Here is a 19,893-nt window from a genome sequence, read left to right on the forward strand (position 1 = left end):
CCCTACCTCGGTAGCCATTACCTCGCCCGCGAACATTGTTGGGTTGTTTATTATTCTGCTGCGAGGTAGGAAATGGAGAGTACACAGATTGCTGGACCTGAGGCCGCTGTGAAAAAGAAGGCTGTAAAGACATAGAATCCAGTCTCTTCATAATATCATCAAACCGCTGGTCCACATTGGATTGAATCCCTGAAACCAGAGAATTGAACTTTAACTCCTAATCTTTGAGTTGTTTTTGCATATCCGGAGGTTGAATTTGAACATTTGAAAGGGCCTAGTTTTTGGGGGGTTGGACAACTTGAGTTCTCTTTAAACCTGCCGGATATCCTTAAGCAGCTGGTCATATTGTTGGGAAGAATGGAGCTTATGCCGAGTGCTGCTCTTTAATGCCTCTGAGTGAAGGCCTGACCACAAGCGCTCGCACATAAGCTCATTCTTTGCTGAGCGAGGAAGGTGACCACCTTCGAACGCCTGCTCCAGATTGGCCTCAAACCTACATCCAAATGAAGTAACTGTTTCTTCAAGCTTTTGGGAGGCATTGAAAAATTCCTTCATGTTGATACCCTTACGGGCTGGCTCAGCAAAATTAACATCTAGTTTATGAAAAATCAAGTCAACAGAGGCTGAGTCACCCAAAGAAACAACTAAGTTTTCGGGCCGTTCCCCTCAAAGAGTTTCTGATAGCCTGAAGAACTTGTGACGAAGTGTAAGTATTATCTTGCATCAGACACTTCACTTCGTGACGCCATTCGTAGAATGTTATCTCATTCCTAGGAACTGGGTCTTCCCCTGAAAATAAGGGTATTTTAGGAATGTGGCAACTTGACAAGATTACAGGTTGGTTTCCAGAAGGGGAGGAAGGGGATTGAATTGGTGTTGAGACAAATGGCAAAATTGTGGGTTTTGTTCCTACTTGCTTTGCAGCATAAGGAGTCCCCTTTGGGTGAAATTCGTATTTATTGGATAGTATTTCGAACATTTCTTCCTCAGTTGGCCTTCCCCCCACAGCACCTTGCGGTTCTTCCATATCCACTATGGTATGATTCATATTCAAATAAAATAACAACAATAGACAGATAGAAATGAAGAAAATACTTAAGCTACGAAGGCAATGTACAAATTTAAATCAAAGCAAATCAAATGTTAAATCCCAAATAATGAACTTTGTGGCACTCAGGTCCTCAACTGCAACCTAAATTAATAATAGCTGAATAGCCCCCCCCCCCCCCCCCCCCCCCCCCCCCCGAATCCCCCCCATATTTTTTTTTTTAAGATCATCTCACAAATGACCACCACACCCTCACACTATACCCCACCCCCCCACCCCCACCCCCCCATTTTTTTTGAAACGGTTAAAAAAGACAAATATTTATTTTTATTATTTTATGTTTGAAATACCGTCCAACCATCGCACCCAAAAGGTCATCCTTCAAGGTCAGAGGCCAAATATATGGCTTCAAAGGGGGGCAATAGGGGGCATTGTGTTTCTGACAAACACATCTCTTTTTTTCTTTGAAACAAGGTAAAAACAAGAGATGTGTTTGTCAGAAACACAATGCCCCCTATTGCGCCGCTCTGAAGCCATAAATTTGACCTTTGACCTTGATGGATGACCTTGACTTTCCACCACTGAAAATGTGCAGCTCCATGAGATACACACGCATGCCAAATATCAAGTTGCTATCTTCAATATTAACAAGAAATATCTTTAAAAAAGATATACGGCGTTGATTGTGGTTAATGAAAGGTAAAGACTTCAATGAATGAGATCAAAGATAGCGAATGTCTTTTTCTGTGCACTTCTTAGCTGCAGCAAACGCAGTACGGGATGATACGCGGAGTTTTCGCGGCTTATTTTACATTATTACATATTGCTGGTCATAAACGTATAGATACAAAATAGAAAACCAAAAGAAGAATGGAAGTGAAATTAAAACATATGAGTCAACCGGCCACACGCGAAGTATCCGTATATATTTTAAATATTTATACGCGCGTTCTTCGAACAAACCTGTTTTAGTGGTTTGTCTGGCATTGCTATTTGATTCGATTTTTAACAGTATCGAGAATCATTGCGCTCATGCTTAATTCATTAGTCAATATGATGGCATAATTCTTGTTAAATTAATTAAAAATAATATTTATCATGGTATTGTTGTACAACACATTAAGAATCTATTATTGACATACCATATGATATCGCTGGATATCTTCATTTAACATCTGTCTGGTCTAAAGAAAATTCCAGTTCACCTAGTTCACGCTATAGCGTCTTTATTACGATTATTTTCCTTGCCGCGAACTCCGATCAGCACATAGGGTAGAGACGCAGCGATGACCTGTATGTAAACTCTGACATTCACACACAGTGGCCGCAAATTGACCCGATATACCTCGGGAGTTGAAATGCAATGCATTAAAGTGAGTCTTCGCTTCCACTGCTCTCTATACTTTAACATGTTAACATGTTGACAGGAATATGGAAGTTAGTACTAAATATGAGAAAATAGCTTTTAAGTGAAAACGTTCTCGCGCTGAAAATCTTCTGAAAATAAAAGGTGGACGCACAAACTGAATTGATGTCGAGATTGAGTGTAAAACTGTTCTATCTATTAAGCCTTTTCATTAGATATAAAATTGTTTCATGCTGAACACGCAGTAAAACAGTGTTACAAAGACGCGGACATGTTTCTAATGTTCTGGTCGTATTCTCAAATCAGCCAATGCAGTCAATGAAGTGTATTCATCTGTACTTGGCCGTGGAAAGTTTTATTTGAATTCTATTGGACGCTAACAAAGGTCAGGCTAAGGTGAAAAGCTGGCTTAACACAGCTTACTCCGAAAAAAGTTATCAAACTTTAAACAAGGTTAAAGTTTTGGGACACACACAATGACACAATCTTTCGATCTGGGGGCATAAAAATGCACAAATATGTATTTCCTTTATTTTTGAAGGCTGGTCCAACCATCCCACCCAAGCTATTGCTATCAAACTTTAAATAAAATCTTATTAGTTTGTTTTATATCTTTACAAATGTTCAAGAGATTGTGGAAAATATACCTGAACTCAAAATCATCTATAATGTACAACTTCTTTAAAACATAAGCGATCAATACATTTCAATTATGGTCCTCTTCCACTTAGAATATGACTTTATTACCTTGACCTTATTGAATATGAACAATTTCTCCATGATGGCTTACGTTATACTGTCAAGCGCTCGAATAGTCGAGCGCGCTGTCCTCTGACAGCTCTTGTCTGCATACTTGTTTAATTGATGTTCGTGATGTCACATAGCGTATTTACATTAGCACTATGTTTTCTTCTTTTTTTTTACACAAAAAGTGGTAAATTAGTCATACATATTATTATTTTTTTTGATTTTTAATGCAAAGATACTAACATTGAGAGTAATTTGTTTATAAATGCCATATTTTTATAGAATGTATATTTGAAATGCATTATTAAGATAAACTATGGGAAAAAAAATAAACGTAATTCTATTGCAAATTATTTATATTTTTGTAGCAAAAATCTCAAGTACATATACTAAATGAAGTTTTATGATGTTTTTGTAGTTCACAATCCGAAAAGTAAATAATGCACCTTTTTAGCTCATCTATATATTAAATAGTCTTAAATCTTAGCAATACTATTCACTCAAATGTTGGCCTGGGTGTCCTTGTAATGGTGTGGTAAAGGTGAATATTCAATATACAGTCAATCTTGTGGATGCGACCACTTGTATTAAGCGACCTTTGTCTTATGCGACCATTTTGAAATCCCACGGAGCTTTTTCGCTATATAATAATATTGTATTCAGCGACTTTTGTCTTACGCGACCAGCGACCGCTGATTTCTATGTATTTTGATGTCCAAATCTTGAATTAAGCGACCACTAGGAGGTAAAAGTGGTTAATGTATTGATCTTTCAGGGACAAATCCGTGTTAATTGTTTATCTAAGCCGATAAATGTACTGTTACACCGCTGCTTTGTTTTCACACCAACCATAATGATTATGCTTTGTCTCGTTGACCGGTATTGTTGTAGACTGCATATCAATTTATTGAATTCAATAATAGAGGAACGTTTTACGCACAGTCTACAGCTTAAAAAGTTTACTATGTGGAACCTTAAGAGACAACGCCGATTTTTCTCGAGTATAGATAACAGGTGCAGAAACAATGCACTGTACGCGACAAACATTTCCTGAGAAGTGCGGAAAATAAACTATTAATCGGCAACATCTGTCGAAATCCATACAGTACCAATTTGTAATTATGCTAATTAGTAGATATTTTTTAGCCAATCACATTGTTATTTACTTAATAAATTTTCCAATCAGGTCTGTTTGTTTGTTTTCAATTGACGTGTTTTAATTTTTTCAGCTCATTATGTATCATAATCGAGTCAGATTTCCTTAAGCGTACATGCAGAAATTAAAATGTCAAAACGAAAAGTGTAAACGTTGAACGAGAAAATTCGGGTTTTGGAATTGTCAAAGAGTAAAAGTGCACGTAAAATTGCAGATGAGTTTGGAGTCGGTATAACTCAAATTCAGAACATTCTTAAGCGTAAAGCCGAGGTGCTTGAAGACGTGGAAAATTATGTGTCAGGTGAAAAAAAACGTGAAAAATATTTCCTTTTCTATGTTGTTTTTGCAAATACATACGTACACACAATTCATTTATAATATATGATAATTTATAATAAGTGAAAAAATAAAACACATTATAAGTAAAATGTTGTTTATGTATTGTGTTTATATTCATTTTATTATAAAAGTTATAATCATTGTTGACAAAAGAGATTATCCTTCATATAGATTACAATTGAGGGAAAGCATTCTTCCAGAATGGCCTTTTTTATTTAAAGACCATTTTATTAAGAGACCACTTTTGATTACTCCCTTGAGTGGTCTCTTAATACAAGATTGACTGTATCCGTATCATTGTTTCTGCTACAGGTATTCAATTGGTACTTTTAATATATGTTCAGCATTATTGTGAGAGGTAACTGACCAAGTTTCATAACTCTGACCTAAAGATTAGCAGCATAATTATCTGTGACTGTTGGTATGTATCAGTGAGGTGGGCGAGCTGCTGCAAGAACTAGGGGACCTGCGGTTCCAAAACCGGCGCCTGCAGGAGGAGAACACCAAGTTTCAGAAGCAGATGGACTCACAGGATGAACTTCTCGCTCTCAGACTAAAGGAGGATGAGGCCCTTAGAAAAAGGTTCAAAAGGTTGGTTCACTGCATCATACAGCAGGATCATGCAGTATGCTTATTTATGCTTTTAAATAGAAATGACATTTCATGTTTTTGCTCCCAGAAAGAGGGAATCATAATCACCACTTTGTCCGCCCAACCAAAGTCTTATTTGATAAAGTTGAGTTTGAAGGTATGTGTGCAGGGGGGATGGATTTTCCCATTTTTGTTTTGTTTTATTTGATGGCCGTCTGTTGTCGGTTCTTCTTTCTCCCATGCTTCCATTTCCACCCGAGCTCATAGACACCAATGTATGTTATACAATAAGTTATCAGTTTATTTCACATAAAATTGTATTTGAAGCTTGTATTTTTATTATAATAAAATAAATGTTTGTCAATTGAATTGTAATATCAACGAGAAGAAGAGCCATGCACAAGAACCATAACTTTACAATTTCCCAAATGAGAGTTATTGCCTTATGTTGTTTTGGTTAAATGTAACTTTTCAGGGTTATACCTTAGATAGGATACATGATTTCAACATGAAACTTCATTGGTGCATAGGTATCAATGAGGAGCATTGCCTTGCATAAGAACCATAACCCTACACTTTCTTTGATAAGAGTTATTGCCCTTTGTTGTTTCTGTGTGATGCAGCTTTTTGGGGCTATATCTACTCTAGATACTCTACAAGATTTCAACATGAAACTTTGGTTTATAGATATCAATGAGAAGAATTGCAATGCATAAAAGCAATTGCTGTTCAATTTCTTTTTAGGATAATACTGTGTAAAGAGGGATTTGAACCTATCCATAAACAAAATTTGCTTGGCAGGGGATATCAATTCCACGAATTTGGTTATTTCCTATTGAAAGAAGAAGAGTTTTTATTATCAGGAGCATGTGTTGCATAGCACCATAGAACTATATAACCAGAAAAGGATGCACTTGCATATTCACCTTTGTATAAATGATTGACAGCACAAATTGTTTCAGTAACTGTTTGTGTATTACGCAAAATTCTTAATGCAATCACAAATAATCATAAAAGAGGTAATTTCTGGTTTTACAAAAACAAGAACTTCTCGCTCTCAGACTAAAGGAGGATGAGGCCCTTAGAAAAAGGTTCAAAAGGTTGGTTCACTGCATCATACAGCAGGATCATGCAGTATGCTTATTTATGCTTTTAAATAGAAATGACATTTCATGTTTTTGCTCCCAGAAAGAGGGAATCATAATCACCACTTTGTCCGCCCAACCAAAGTCTTATTTGATAAAGTTGAGTTTGAAGGTATGTGTGCAGGGGGGATGGATTTTCCCATTTTTGTTTTGTTTTATTTGATGGCCGTCTGTTGTCGGTTCTTCTTTCTCCCATGCTTCCATTTCCACCCGAGCTCATAGACACCAATGTATGTTATACAATAAGTTATCAGTTTATTTCACATAAAATTGTATTTGAAGCTTGTATTTTTATTATAATAAAATAAATGTTTGTCAATTGAATTGTAATATCAACGAGAAGAAGAGCCATGCACAAGAACCATAACTTTACAATTTCCCAAATGAGAGTTATTGCCTTATGTTGTTTTGGTTAAATGTAACTTTTCAGGGTTATACCTTAGATAGGATACATGATTTCAACATGAAACTTCATTGGTGCATAGGTATCAATGAGGAGCATTGCCTTGCATAAGAACCATAACCCTACACTTTCTTTGATAAGAGTTATTGCCCTTTGTTGTTTCTGTGTGATGCAGCTTTTTGGGGCTATATCTACTCTAGATACTCTACAAGATTTCAACATGAAACTTTGGTTTATAGATATCAATGAGAAGAATTGCAATGCATAAAAGCAATTGCTGTTCAATTTCTTTTTAGGATAATACTGTGTAAAGAGGGATTTGAACCTATCCATAAACAAAATTTGCTTGGCAGGGGATATCAATTCCACGAATTTGGTTATTTCCTATTGAAAGAAGAAGAGTTTTTATTATCAGGAGCATGTGTTGCATAGCACCATAGAACTATATAACCAGAAAAGGATGCACTTGCATATTCACCTTTGTATAAATGATTGACAGCACAAATTGTTTCAGTAACTGTTTGTGTATTACGCAAAATTCTTAATGCAATCACAAATAATCATAAAAGAGGTAATTTATGGTTTTACAAAATACTACAATATATAATTGTACAGACTGAAAGGTCTGTTGTCAAAACAGCTAATAGCGTGTAACTGTAGTTATTATGAACAGGAAGCAATAGTTTGGACAAAATACAAATGTTGAATAAAAAATGCAAAAATATGTTTGTTTGTGTTGTGCACTTTTGTTGGGGCTGTTGGCAACATAATGGAAACCAGGTAAGAGTAGGTGTGAACAAGGTCGTTTTCAGCAGTAGGTGTTTTTGCACTTCCCAATGGACAGCTTTAATGGACCAATCTGTACAATAACTTGTTGAGTAATTTTAGAAGCTTATTGACATTTGAGACACATATTGACACTTGGAAATGTTAAAATATACATGCATTCCCATGTGAAGCTGTAAGCAATAACTGTACGTGTAACAGATCAATCTCAACAAATGTTGTCCTGTAGATACAATGTTCAGATTTGCTCTATTCTCTGTACTATGAAGTTTTAATTCAGCAATAATACTTAATGCCACGCTTTCCTCAAGAAAGAATGATGTAATGTTGTACATGAAATCTAATTTTTGTATGCTTTAAATTAGTAAAAAATTAATGATGTACACATGGTGCAGCTATGTAGGTAAATAACATGTTTTGAGTTTGCCAAACTATGCTGATGCATATATTATGCCATGACGCGTACACTGTATTAGGAGGTGCTGTGCAAATGATAATCTGCAGAGGAAACAGCGGCTCCTGTAATCACAGTTTATTGAAGCAATATGTATGTTTTTCTTATCTAACAAGTACAACAGATTCAACATAAATCACAACGTATTCAAATTCTAGTAATTTAACATCTCATAATAATTTTACCAGGGCTATAGATAACTTTTGGGGTATATTGGGTAAATCACCCCCTGTTTTTAACAACAATAGGGCTTTTGTAAATTCAATAGAGTTTTAGCAAAAATTTTCATCCCCTACTTTTGAACTTAATTGGGTACCTGTACATAACAACAAACAATTACTGAATTTCTGATCAAAGTTCATTTATTTTTGTGTTGAATAAGACCGAGTTCGTGAAAATTCCTGCAGAATTGATGAAGTTATGGCTGTTCAAAGCAATGCATCCCGTTTTCGGGTCATTTTGAGTTGAATACCTTGAAAATGAAAGTAGAAATCAGACGGGTCTACAAATAATTACAATAATACCCAAAGATTGATAACCGCTGGAAAGACTGCCTTCTTTTCTTCATAGGACGGCATATAAACTATCCGGTACATTTTTTACGAAAAATGACCAGTCTAAAAAATACGCCAGTTGTTCATAAGAATTGCGTTTCGTGACGCAAGGTTTTTTATGGGAATTATGTAATTAAATTTGTATTTGCGTTTTTGTACGCTTTATTTTGAATGAAATTATGTTTTTGGTTATTTTAATTGCGTAATAACGCATATACGCTTGTTATCTATAGCCCTGAATTTTACCATTGGGGGAAATTAGCTTTTATGGCAAGAACTCGCTTTGCTGTGAGAAGTTACTTTATAAAAACAATATCTGATGTGTAAAATTTCTTACTAATTATAAATCATTACAGACAAAAAAATAGCAGACCATTGCTTTCCACAGGCCATTTAATGGTCCATTGCCGGAGTGCTTGTATTTCAAAATCAGAGTCCATGGGGCGCCTGAAATTTTCTCATCAGTTTATTTGTTCAATTACTTCATCTAGCCATTCTAAAGATCGAAGTGATATGGACTATGCTGAAAATTTCAAAGCTGATTTACGATCATCTGTCAATTACATGAATCGCTTTACACAACTTAAGCCCATCTAAAGGCGGAGCGTCACTGTATTGGACAATCAATATTGACCAATGAGAGTGCACGCTTTATGAGCGACAGCACTTGTAGGCATGCAATACCTGCAGTAAAATCATGCAGACCACTCCTGACATACATGTTATTGCCACAGAAATCTTGGTCAGTTAATAAGAAGACTGATAATGGCAACTGGCTGTAATCCTCGTGGAAGTTGAGCATTTCATGCATTATACTGTCAAAACATTTATTCGACTTGTAAAGCATTTTAACAAATTATTGTTTAATTGTCCCCTACCGGTTTCACCGGAGGGGACTTATGGTTTGCTTTTTGTGTTTCCGTCCGTCTGTCTGTTTGTGGGTCTGTCTGTCACACTTTTCTGGCTCCTGCGATAACTTTAAAAGTTCTTAATATTTTTTTCATGAAACTTGAAACATGGATAGATGGCAATATGGACATTCTGCATGTCATTTCATTTTGTTCCTAAGTCAAAAATTCTGGTTGATATGGCAACAAATAGACTAGAAATACTGCTGAAAATGGTGGTTTTCTGGATCCTGCGATAACGTTAAAAGTTCTTAATATTTTTTCATGAAACATGCAACATAGATAGATGGCAATATGAACATTATGCACGTCATTTTATTTTGTTCTTACGTCAAAAATTGTGGTTGCTATGGCAACCAAAAAAAAACAATTTCTGAAAATGGTGGAATTCCTGACAAATTTTGAGGCCGGTAGGGAACCATATTGCTTAACAATAGCCTTGTTCATTATGCAGCTGTTAATGAGTTGTTGAAATCTCAAATGAGCATAATTAAATGTGTAATCCGAAACCCACTCCAGAATGTTAATGTTAACGCATTTGTTATCCAAAACACACTAAGATATGTTAATGTAAACGCGACGTTTAAGTCTCATAACGTCTCAAAATCAACTTATATTTTGCAAAATATTTCGTAAAATAAAGTTAACCCATACAAAATCAGCGTTCCTTATAATAATAGCCCAAATTTCAGCACTAGATGTGCTTTGGTAACATAGATTTAACGAGAAACAAAATGCTCTTTTTATGCCCCCGGTAGGGTGGCATATAGCAGTTGAACTGTCCGTCAGTCAGTATGTCAGTATGTGTGTATGTGTGTATGTCAGTCTGTCCAAAATTCCGAAAAAAAACTTTGGCCATAACTTGTTCAATATTGAAGATAGCAACTTGATATTTTGCATGCATGTGTATCTCATGGAGCTGAACATTTTGAGTGGTGAAAGGTGAAGGTCAAGGTCATCCTTCAAGGTCAAATGTCAAATATATGGCGTCTGTCCCTCCGAAAACTTTAACATTGGCCATAACTTTTTCAATATTGAAGATAGCAACTTGATATTTGGCATGCATGGGTATTTAATGAAGCTTCACATTTTGAGTGGTGGAAGTTCAAGGTCAAGGTCATCCTTCAAGGTAAATGGTAAAAAAAAAAAAAAAAAAAAATTCAAAGTGGCGTTCTCATGAAGCTGCACATTTTGAGTGGTGGAAGTTCAAGGTCAAGGTCATTCTTCAAGGTCAAGGTCATCCTTCAAGGTCAAAGGTAAAAAAATAATTCAAAGCTGCGTTCTCATGAAGCAGCACATTTTGAGTGGTGGAAGTTCAAGGTCAAGGTCATCCTTCAAGGTCAAAGGTAATTTTTTATTTATTTATTTTTTTTAAATCAAAGCGGCGCAATAGGGGGCATTGTGTTTCTGACGAACACATCTCTTGTTTAATTTTTGTGTAACATATTCCATGTTAATTTTCCGTGATAATACAGTACAGCCAACGCGGAACAAACGTATTTCGCGATCCGCGGCGGCAAGGCGAAACGAGTCGATGCCGCGTCAGTCGTTGAAGCCGCGTCAGTATGCGGTGGCAAGTCTCATTTCGCCGCAAAGCTTCCCATCTGTCCGCCGAGGCATGCCGTGATCCGTGACATGATGCCGAGTTGATGCGCATCATGAAATAAAAAATCTTTTTAAACTTATTAGTTACATGTAGTTAACAAATTTTGAAAGAACAATTATAATAATAATTAAAATCATAATAAATTTATTGTGCGCGGATTGTATTAGCATATACATGTAAGCATAGTTAATGTGTCTGGCCAATTAAGTTTGTATTTCACACATAAACAAGGTCACGTAATTATGTTTTCGCACATACAAGTGGTCAAGGCTCCAGCATATGGTGGATTTATAAATTAATTGCATGTTGATTTTGCTATTATATTTAAGCTGAGAAAATTAGCAGTTTGAAGCCACATCAATAATCAAGACAGTGAAGACGTATTTGTTGTTTTGTTAATTATCAGCGTATTATAACTATTGTTTGAATATGCGTATATAAACACGTTTTATTTTGTTCATATTATAGAGTAAATATCACTACTAATTACCTGATAATCCCGTATATTCCAGTTTTAAAGCAAATGCTGGTAAATATTTACGATACACAAACATTCTCCATATTTCCTTAAGTATCAAATACATTTTGGCATTTGTTTCTATTTAAAGAGATGATGAAATAACGTCTAATCGGGGCGTTTTTTTCCCACTGAACACGCGATTTACGCCTGACGTGATGTTCATGTATTTATACAACACAAAATACACCCACACTTCCCAAACGACATTCTACATGTCTGCATAATTTTCGCGCTCTTTTTATGAAACAAATTATATTTTAGCACTGTTTATTTTACGCTAGAATTTGCCAAAGGTCGCGTTAGCATTAAAATTTCGGAAGTATGTTTCGGATTACAAATTTAATAATGATAATTTGATAATCGAACGAAACATTAACAGTTGCGTGTAATTAATTCAACGATAATTTGTTAAAGCGCATTACTTGTCATATCGCTTATTAAAACGTGAAAATAATAATTATGAAACCAGCGTTAATCTTGGTTTCTACGCTACACATACATGTAAGTACATGTAGGTGGATATCTTTTCACTCGATCCACCTCGTACGTATGTGGCGGATGTACTCCGCGAAAGTACGCAAGGTTAATAAGACTCGGCGTCGTTGCGCGGATCGATGCCGAGTGCCACGGCGGTATGCTGCGTGAACACACGATTCGGCCGCCGCGTACTAATAATCTGGCCGTGGCGTAGCCGCGGATTTTGTTTGTGCCGCGTTGGCTGTACGGTATCTGACTGGCTTCGGGCAGCATCCGAAGAACGACGTATTCATGAGAACTACATCAAGCTTCCAACGCTGCTGTTATTTTTCGAAATATTGTATGAAATATTAGTTGATTTTGAGTGTTCATTGGCTTTTAACAATTTCTAACTTCAAATAAACAGTGCTATATTTCCTGTTGACCCTTTGTTTCAATAAAAGGGGTGCAAAAATTATGCAGCATGTACAATGTCGTGTCATTGGCATGGAAAGCGTGAGCGTATTGATTGTTGTTTAAACAATTAAAAAATAATAAAAAATATATATCTTTAACTATGACTTTATAGTTGTTGTTGTAGTCATAGCGCACCAAATGACATCATTTAACTCTAAAAATGTACATATAAATACGTATAGAGGGGACAGCCCTCCCTAAACCCACTCCATCGGCCCCGGGGGCTTCTGATTAAATTACCGTGGAAAAAACTGTAGCAGACACAGCATTTTTGCTAATTTATAACAATAACATTATAATAATTTTAGCTCACCTGAGCACAATGTGCTCATGGTGAGCTTTTGTGATTGCCTTTTGTCAGTCATGCGTCGTGCGGCGTCAACATTAGAGTTTCTTGGAAAACATGGCGGCCAAGGGGCAGGGCATTTTTCCTTATATGGCTATATATAGCTATAGTAAAACCTTGTTAACACTCTAGAGTCCACATTTATTATCCAATCAATATGAAACTTGGTCAGAACGTCCCAATCATATCTTGGACGAGTTTGAAAATGGTTCCGATTGCTTGAAAAACATGGCCGCAATGGGGCAGGGTATTTATCCTTATATGGCTTTCTACATGTATGGCTGTAGTAAAACCTTTTTAACACTCTAGAGGCCACATTTATTGTCCGATCTTAATAAAACTTCGTCAGATGATTGTTTCAGTTGGTTTAAAAACATTGCTGCCAGGGGATGGGCCATTTTTCCGTATATGGCTTAAGTAAACGCTTGTTAACACTCTTAAATTAGTCACATTTATTGTCCAATCTTCATAACACTTGGTCAGAATATTTGTTTTAAGGATGTTTTCAATTTGAAAAAAGTTCCGGTCTGTTGAAAAACATGGCCGCCAGGGTCGGGGAATTTATCCTAATATGGCTATAGTAAAACCTTGTTAGCACTCTAAAAGTTACATTTATAGTTCACTCATCATGAAACTTGGTCATAACATTTGTTTTTATGATATGCACTGAGCAGATCAATTTCAGATCAGGTGAGCGACTTTGGGTCTTTCAGGCTCTCTTGTTGTTAAATTACACTATTGATACTCAAGTACAAATAATTTTTGTATGACAATAATACGAATTTCATTTTAATATTGACAAAAACAACATTTTAAGAACTAGGTATTCCCTTACATGGAGGGAGGAAGATATATCCTGACAATGTAACTAATTGTAAAATTGATAAATATTTGTGGTGGTCATAAAATAAGACCTTCGAAATTTAGTGATTTCACTGTTTTTGTCAGGTGTACCCAACGGTTATCAGTGTGTTGACCTAATTATTGTATTTGTCAGGACTACCCATTGAATGTAATCATGTTGTCATCATGTTTGTGTTTGTCACAACTTCCCAGTGATGTGGTTGTGAGTCAGCATGTTGTTATTGATGCTGTCAGATGAGTAACTGAAGCTAGGTGATGTTGTGTGACTGAAGCTAGGTGATGTTGTGTGACTGAAGCTAGGTGATCTTGTGTGACTGAAGCTAGGTGATGTTGTGTGACTCAAGCTAGGTGATGTCGTGCTGCTGTCAGATGAGTGACTGAAGCTAGGTGATGTTGTGATGCTGTCAGATGAGTGACTGAAGCTAGGTGATGTTGTGATGCTGTCAGATGAGTGACTGAAGCTAGGTGATGTTGTGATGCTGTCAGATGAGTGACTGAAGCTAGGTGATGTTGTGATGCTGTCAGATGAGTGACTGAAGCTGAGTGATGTTGTGTCAGATGAGTGGCTGAAGCTAGGTGATGTTGTGTCAGATGAGTGACTGAAGCTAGGTGATGTTGTGTCAGATGAGTGACTGAAGCTAGGTGATGTTGTAATTGATGATGTCAGATGAGTGACTAAAGCTTGGTGATGTTGTTTTTCAGTGTGCAGGAGAGCCTAGACCTGCGGCACAGTGTGATTGAGGAGAATGAGGAGCTAAAGTCACGCTTGCTGGCCCTGCAAGAGGAGATTAGTTTGCGGGACAGCCGCATCCAGGGCCTTGAGAAGGACATATCCAGTCTTGAGAGCCAGGCCAGCGCCTTCGAGGCAAAGGTGAGTGTGTAGCATGGCTAGTAAGGCCTTGGTCAGGGTTTTCAGCCCAAATAACATATTGAGTGTTTTCTATCATTTTTAGCTCGACTTTTCGAAGAAAAATGAGAGCTATGCTACTGGCACCAGCGTCGGCGTCGCTGTTGGTTAAAGTTTTGTATAAAGTCAAATAACTTTAACACTATCAAAGATAATTAACTCAAACTTGCAATACTTCTTTATGGCAACAAGACAATTGTGTAGGTCAAGGTGCATAACTCTGTCAGCATTATTTTTAGAGTTTCAGTGAGTCATTTTGAAATCTACATCAATGAGTCCCTGGGACTCGCATATTTTGAAACAATGGGTCCAAAGTGAAAACAATGGGTCCCAGGTTGTGTCTTTGTTAATTCGTTACAAATAATATACTTAACATGATACGCCATAGCCAGGGGCTCTTTTATGCAATTTTACAGCTAAAAACAGAAATAGGTTAATAGCAAGTAAAATCTTTATTTGTTTTACTTTTAACAACAAACAGTGAAACATATAACATCTTAAACAGAGAACTTTTAACATCTTTAACAATTTGGACTGACTGGAGTTTTAATAAATTGGATGACTAGTGTTTATAATTTTTTGGTCAAAATAAGCCCTTTCAAACAGTGTGACAAAAGACAATTTCTCCTTCGGTCAAAAGGTTTACACCTTCAATACAGATTTCGTGTAACAACACTCGTACTGTATTTAAGGTGTATAGCCTTCTCGCCTTGTTTTTTTCTCCAAACAGGGAGAGCTTTTTCCACAAATTCATTCCGGGCAAAATTGCACAACTTAACTCTCATAAGTTTGTCTTGTTTCCCTACATTTAACCTGTTCCTGAATTTGGTCAAGACCTTATTCTGTACAGCAAAACCACTCTCACATCCTGCAGTATGAACAGCAGATGTCTTTGTTGTTATATGTACTTACATTCTACGTTACATAGGACAGAATACTGTACAATCTGTATCACTATTATGTATGTACCGTATAAAAATAAAAGATGCTATTTATTTCAGAACTTGCAAATTTTTAATCGTCACTTTATGAAAAACAACAATGCTCAATTAATCCAGAAAAGTATAATAACATCGATTTACTATATATCTGTCTGCGCTCACAACAGACGAACTCAAACTGTGTTTTCCGCTGTTTATTCTTCACATTTAAACCACATGGTTTACATCGAGGCTGTGTTATAGATAATTATCTACACAGTGAGTTTAAATTGTTAAGGATCAATTTTGAAAACCTTTTTGGGTGGCATTTTCTTTGTTTACCATCCAGGACAGGCAAATAAACGTCCAAAAAACTTTTAATAAAATGCCATAACTGATAGGATAAATGATATATTTCATCCAATCAAAATACGCGTACTACATTCCGAATGTAGTAATGTGACTTCTGTTCTACTTTTCAAAACAGTGTTGACATGTGTTTCGCTTATCTCCACGAATCGAACTCAGTATCATGTACAACTTTGACGATGTTGAAAATCCGAGGACGCACATGTTTGAGAATGATTCGCAGGGTTCGACATTAACTTTTTTTACAGCAAGACCGTCAGACCAGCTCCTCTTAAAATGTACTAGCCCGAACCTGATGTCTACTAGACCATAAATGACATGGCAAATGAACACAATTGTGTCATGTAACTGTTTAATCAGGATTTATCAGTAAATAATCAGTGAACACCAGATTTTTCATGCATAGAGTAAAACAATAAAATAACCCTATGTTTTGCTTTTCTTCGTCGAATTCAAGCCATGAGAACTGACTCGATTTTTCATCTAGGATAAAATTGATGTTTTCGTGTTTCTTCATATTTACGTTTTGTGTCAGTTAAGCGTCGGATTCTTTTTTATTAACTGATTTGTCGGACAAAAATCCGAACTTGAACAAAGCCATTCTTTAAATAAATTACATTATCTTGTCTGCTACACAAAAATGTTTACATTGATGATACCGATTTTCGATAGAAGTTGTAAAATCATGCTCTACAGTTTTACGACACTGCAGAAAATCATTAATATTCATGACAACTTGACCAATTGAAACAAGCAATTTCTGCAGGTAGCTCTCCTTTGCGTCTAAAAATAGTGATGAATCATGTGAATGCTCCGCGTTTATTTAAATATACTAGTTTTGTTTTTATGTAAATAACGGATTCAAGAGTAATTTTACACATTACAAGTAAAGGTTTTCACAGCAGTTACATGTGTATTTATAGTTATATGAATCAGTATAGATTTTTTTTAAATTTATGTACGACCAGTCGGACACTCTAGCCCGCAGTTTTACTAGCCCGACCACCGATCTTACAAGACAATGTCTGTCGGACGTGCCTTAGTGTCGAACCCTGATTCGTCCCAAAAAAAAAGTGCATCTGGCACGCGGGACGCACAGCAAAATGAATCACTGGAGTTATGCCCCTTTTTATACTCAGGAAATTGAAAATTTGGTTACGTTTTATGTTTAGGTCCACTTTATTCCTAAAGTATCAAAGCTATTGCTTCCATACTTGCAACACTTACTAACTAACATAAAGGGACTGTGCAGGCAAATTTATGTAACTCTGACTGGCATTTTGACAGAATTATGGCCCCTTTTATACTTAGAAAATTGAAAATGTGTTTATGTTTTGTGTTTTGGTCCATTTTACCTCTTAAGTATCATAGCTATTGCTTTCAGACTTGGAACACTCACTAAGTATCATAAGGTGACTGTACAGGATAAGTTGCATAACTCTGCATAACTCTGGTTGGCATTTTGACGGAATTATGGCCCTTTTTGACTTAGTAACTTTGAATATTTGGTTAAATTCTTTATTTATGATCAGTTTTAATTCATACCTAGACAAAACAACACTTACCTGACATACCACAATGGACTGCACCCAAACCATCACCCACGCCCCACTCCAGAATCCCCCCCCCCCTTAAAAAAATATTATTTTTTTTCCTCTTTAACCAGGTTTTCCGAAGGAAAAAACTGGTTATTAGATTGGCGAATGTCGGCGGGCGGGCGGACTGGAGGGCTGGCGGGCGGGCGAAACAAGCTTGTCCGGGCCAAAACTTTGTCGTTCATTGTGAGATTTCAAAATCATTTGGCACATTTGTTTACCATCATTAGACGGTGTTGCACAAAAGAATTACGTCTATATCTCTAAGGTCAAGGTCACACTTTGAGTTAAAAGGTCAAGAATGGCCATAAATGAGCTTGTCAGGGCCATAACAATGTCATTCATTGTGAGATTCTAAAATCGTTTGGCACATTTGTTCACTATCATTGTGTCGCACGAAAGAATTACGTCAATATCTCCAAGGTCATGGTCGCCACAACTAAAAATAGATTTATTTTGAAACAAAGGGGGTTAATTATAAACAATCAGTTCAGTTTGAGTTGTCTCCCTTTATCAGACTTTATTATACGCCCGTTTTAAAAATACGGAACGTATTATAGTTTCACCTTTGCGGTGGGCGGCCTGGTGGGTGGGTGTGCCGGCGGGCGGGCGGCGTCCACAGCAATGTTCGCTCTCTAATTCAAATAGTTTTCATTCGATCTTCACCAAACTTGGTTAGAAGTTGTATCTGGACAATATCTAGGTAAATTTCGAATATGGGTCATGCCGGGTCAAAAACTAGGTCACGGGGTCACTTAGTGCATTTCAAGCATTTACCATGGTGTCCGCTCTCTAATAGAAGTAGTTTTCATCCGATCTTCACCAAACTTAGTCAGAAGTTTTATCTGGACAATATCTAGGTCAAGTTCGAATATGGGTCATGCCGGGTCAAAAACTGGGTCACGGGGTCACTTAGTGCATTTCAAGCATTTGGCATGGTGTCCGCTCTCTAATTGAAGTAGTTTTCATCCGATCTTCACCAAACATGGTCAGAAGTTGTATCTGGACAATATCTAGGTAAACTTCGAATATGGGTCATGCCGGGTCAAAAACTAGGTCACGGGGTCACTTAGTGCATTTCAAGCATTTACCATGGTGTCCGCTCTCTAATAGAAGTAGTTTTCATCCGATCTTCACCAAACTTGGTCAGAAGTTGTATCTGGACAATATCTAGGTCAAGTTCGAATATGGGTCATGCCAGGTTAAAAACTAGGTCACGGGGTCACTTAGTGCATTTCAAGCATTTAGCATGGTGTCCACTCTCTAATAGAAGTAGTTTTCATCCGATAATCGCCAAACTTGGTCAGAAGTTGTATCTAGACAATGTTTAGGTCAAGTTCGAATATGGGTCATGCCGGGTCAAAAACTAGGTCACAGGGTCACTTAAACAATTTCAAGCATTTAGCATGGTGTCTGCTCTCTAATTGAAGTAGTTTTCATCCAATCTTCACCAAATTTGGTCAGAAGTTGTGTCTAGACAATATCTACATGTAGGTCAAGTTCAAATATGGGTCCTGCCAGGTTAAAAACTAGGATGGAAGGTCACTTAGTGCATTTTAAGCATTCAGCATGATGTCTGCTCTCTAATTGAAGTAGTTTTCATTAGATCTTCACCAACTTTGGTCAGAAGTTGTGTCTAGATGATATGTAGGTCAAGTTCAAATATGGGTCATGGTAAAGTTATCAAGTTGTCAAAAGCCTTAAAAAGGGCGTATCTTGTGACAGTTTGGCACTCTTGTTTCTAATTAAAAACCTGGTTTTGTGACACTTTTGTCCCTTGTTTTTTTATTATTTTTTAAAAATTATCTAATAAATGACCCCCCCACCCCCACACACACATTATTCACCCTCTCCAACCCCCCCCCCCCCCCCCCCCCCCACACACACACAGATTTTTAAATGGTAAAAAAAAAAACAAATATTTATTTTTACATATTTATTTTTGAAAGACCGTCCAACCATCCCACCCAAGCTATTGCTATCAAACTTGAAATATAATCTTATTAGTTTGTATCATGTCTCTACAAATGTTCAATAGATTGTGGAAAATAGACCTGAACTCAGAATCGTCTATAATGTACCACTTCTTTAAAAGATAAGCGATCAATATGTTTCAATTATGGTGCTCTTCCAGTTAGAATATGACTATATTACCTTTACCTTATTGAATATGAACAATTTCCCCATGATAGCTTACGTTATACTGACAAGCACTTGAAAAGTCGAGCACCCTGTTTTCTAACAGCTCTTGTTACCACTCAAAGGAAATCATTTATGACTTAATCTTGAGAAATTTAGTCAGGTCGTTTATCTTGACAGTATCTTGGCTGAGTTAA

The 19,893-nt window shown here is 36.7% G+C and overlaps 1 protein-coding gene across 1 annotated transcript in view; it reads left to right on the forward strand.

Annotated features, from left to right (window-relative positions):
• LOC127878479 (uncharacterized) overlaps positions 1-19,893 on the forward strand; it is a 349,860-nt gene that overhangs the window by 93,689 nt on the left and 236,278 nt on the right. Inside the window, exons 6-7 of the mRNA XM_052425005.1 lie at positions 5,089-5,247; positions 14,469-14,637. Of these exons, the coding sequence (XP_052280965.1) occupies positions 5,089-5,247; positions 14,469-14,637 (328 nt within the window). The remainder of the gene's footprint in view (positions 1-5,088; positions 5,248-14,468; positions 14,638-19,893) is intronic.

The sequence above is a fragment of the Dreissena polymorpha genome, chromosome 4 (assembly GCF_020536995.1).
Source record: "Dreissena polymorpha isolate Duluth1 chromosome 4, UMN_Dpol_1.0, whole genome shotgun sequence".
NCBI classification, from domain to species: Eukaryota; Metazoa; Mollusca; class Bivalvia; order Myida; family Dreissenidae; genus Dreissena; species Dreissena polymorpha.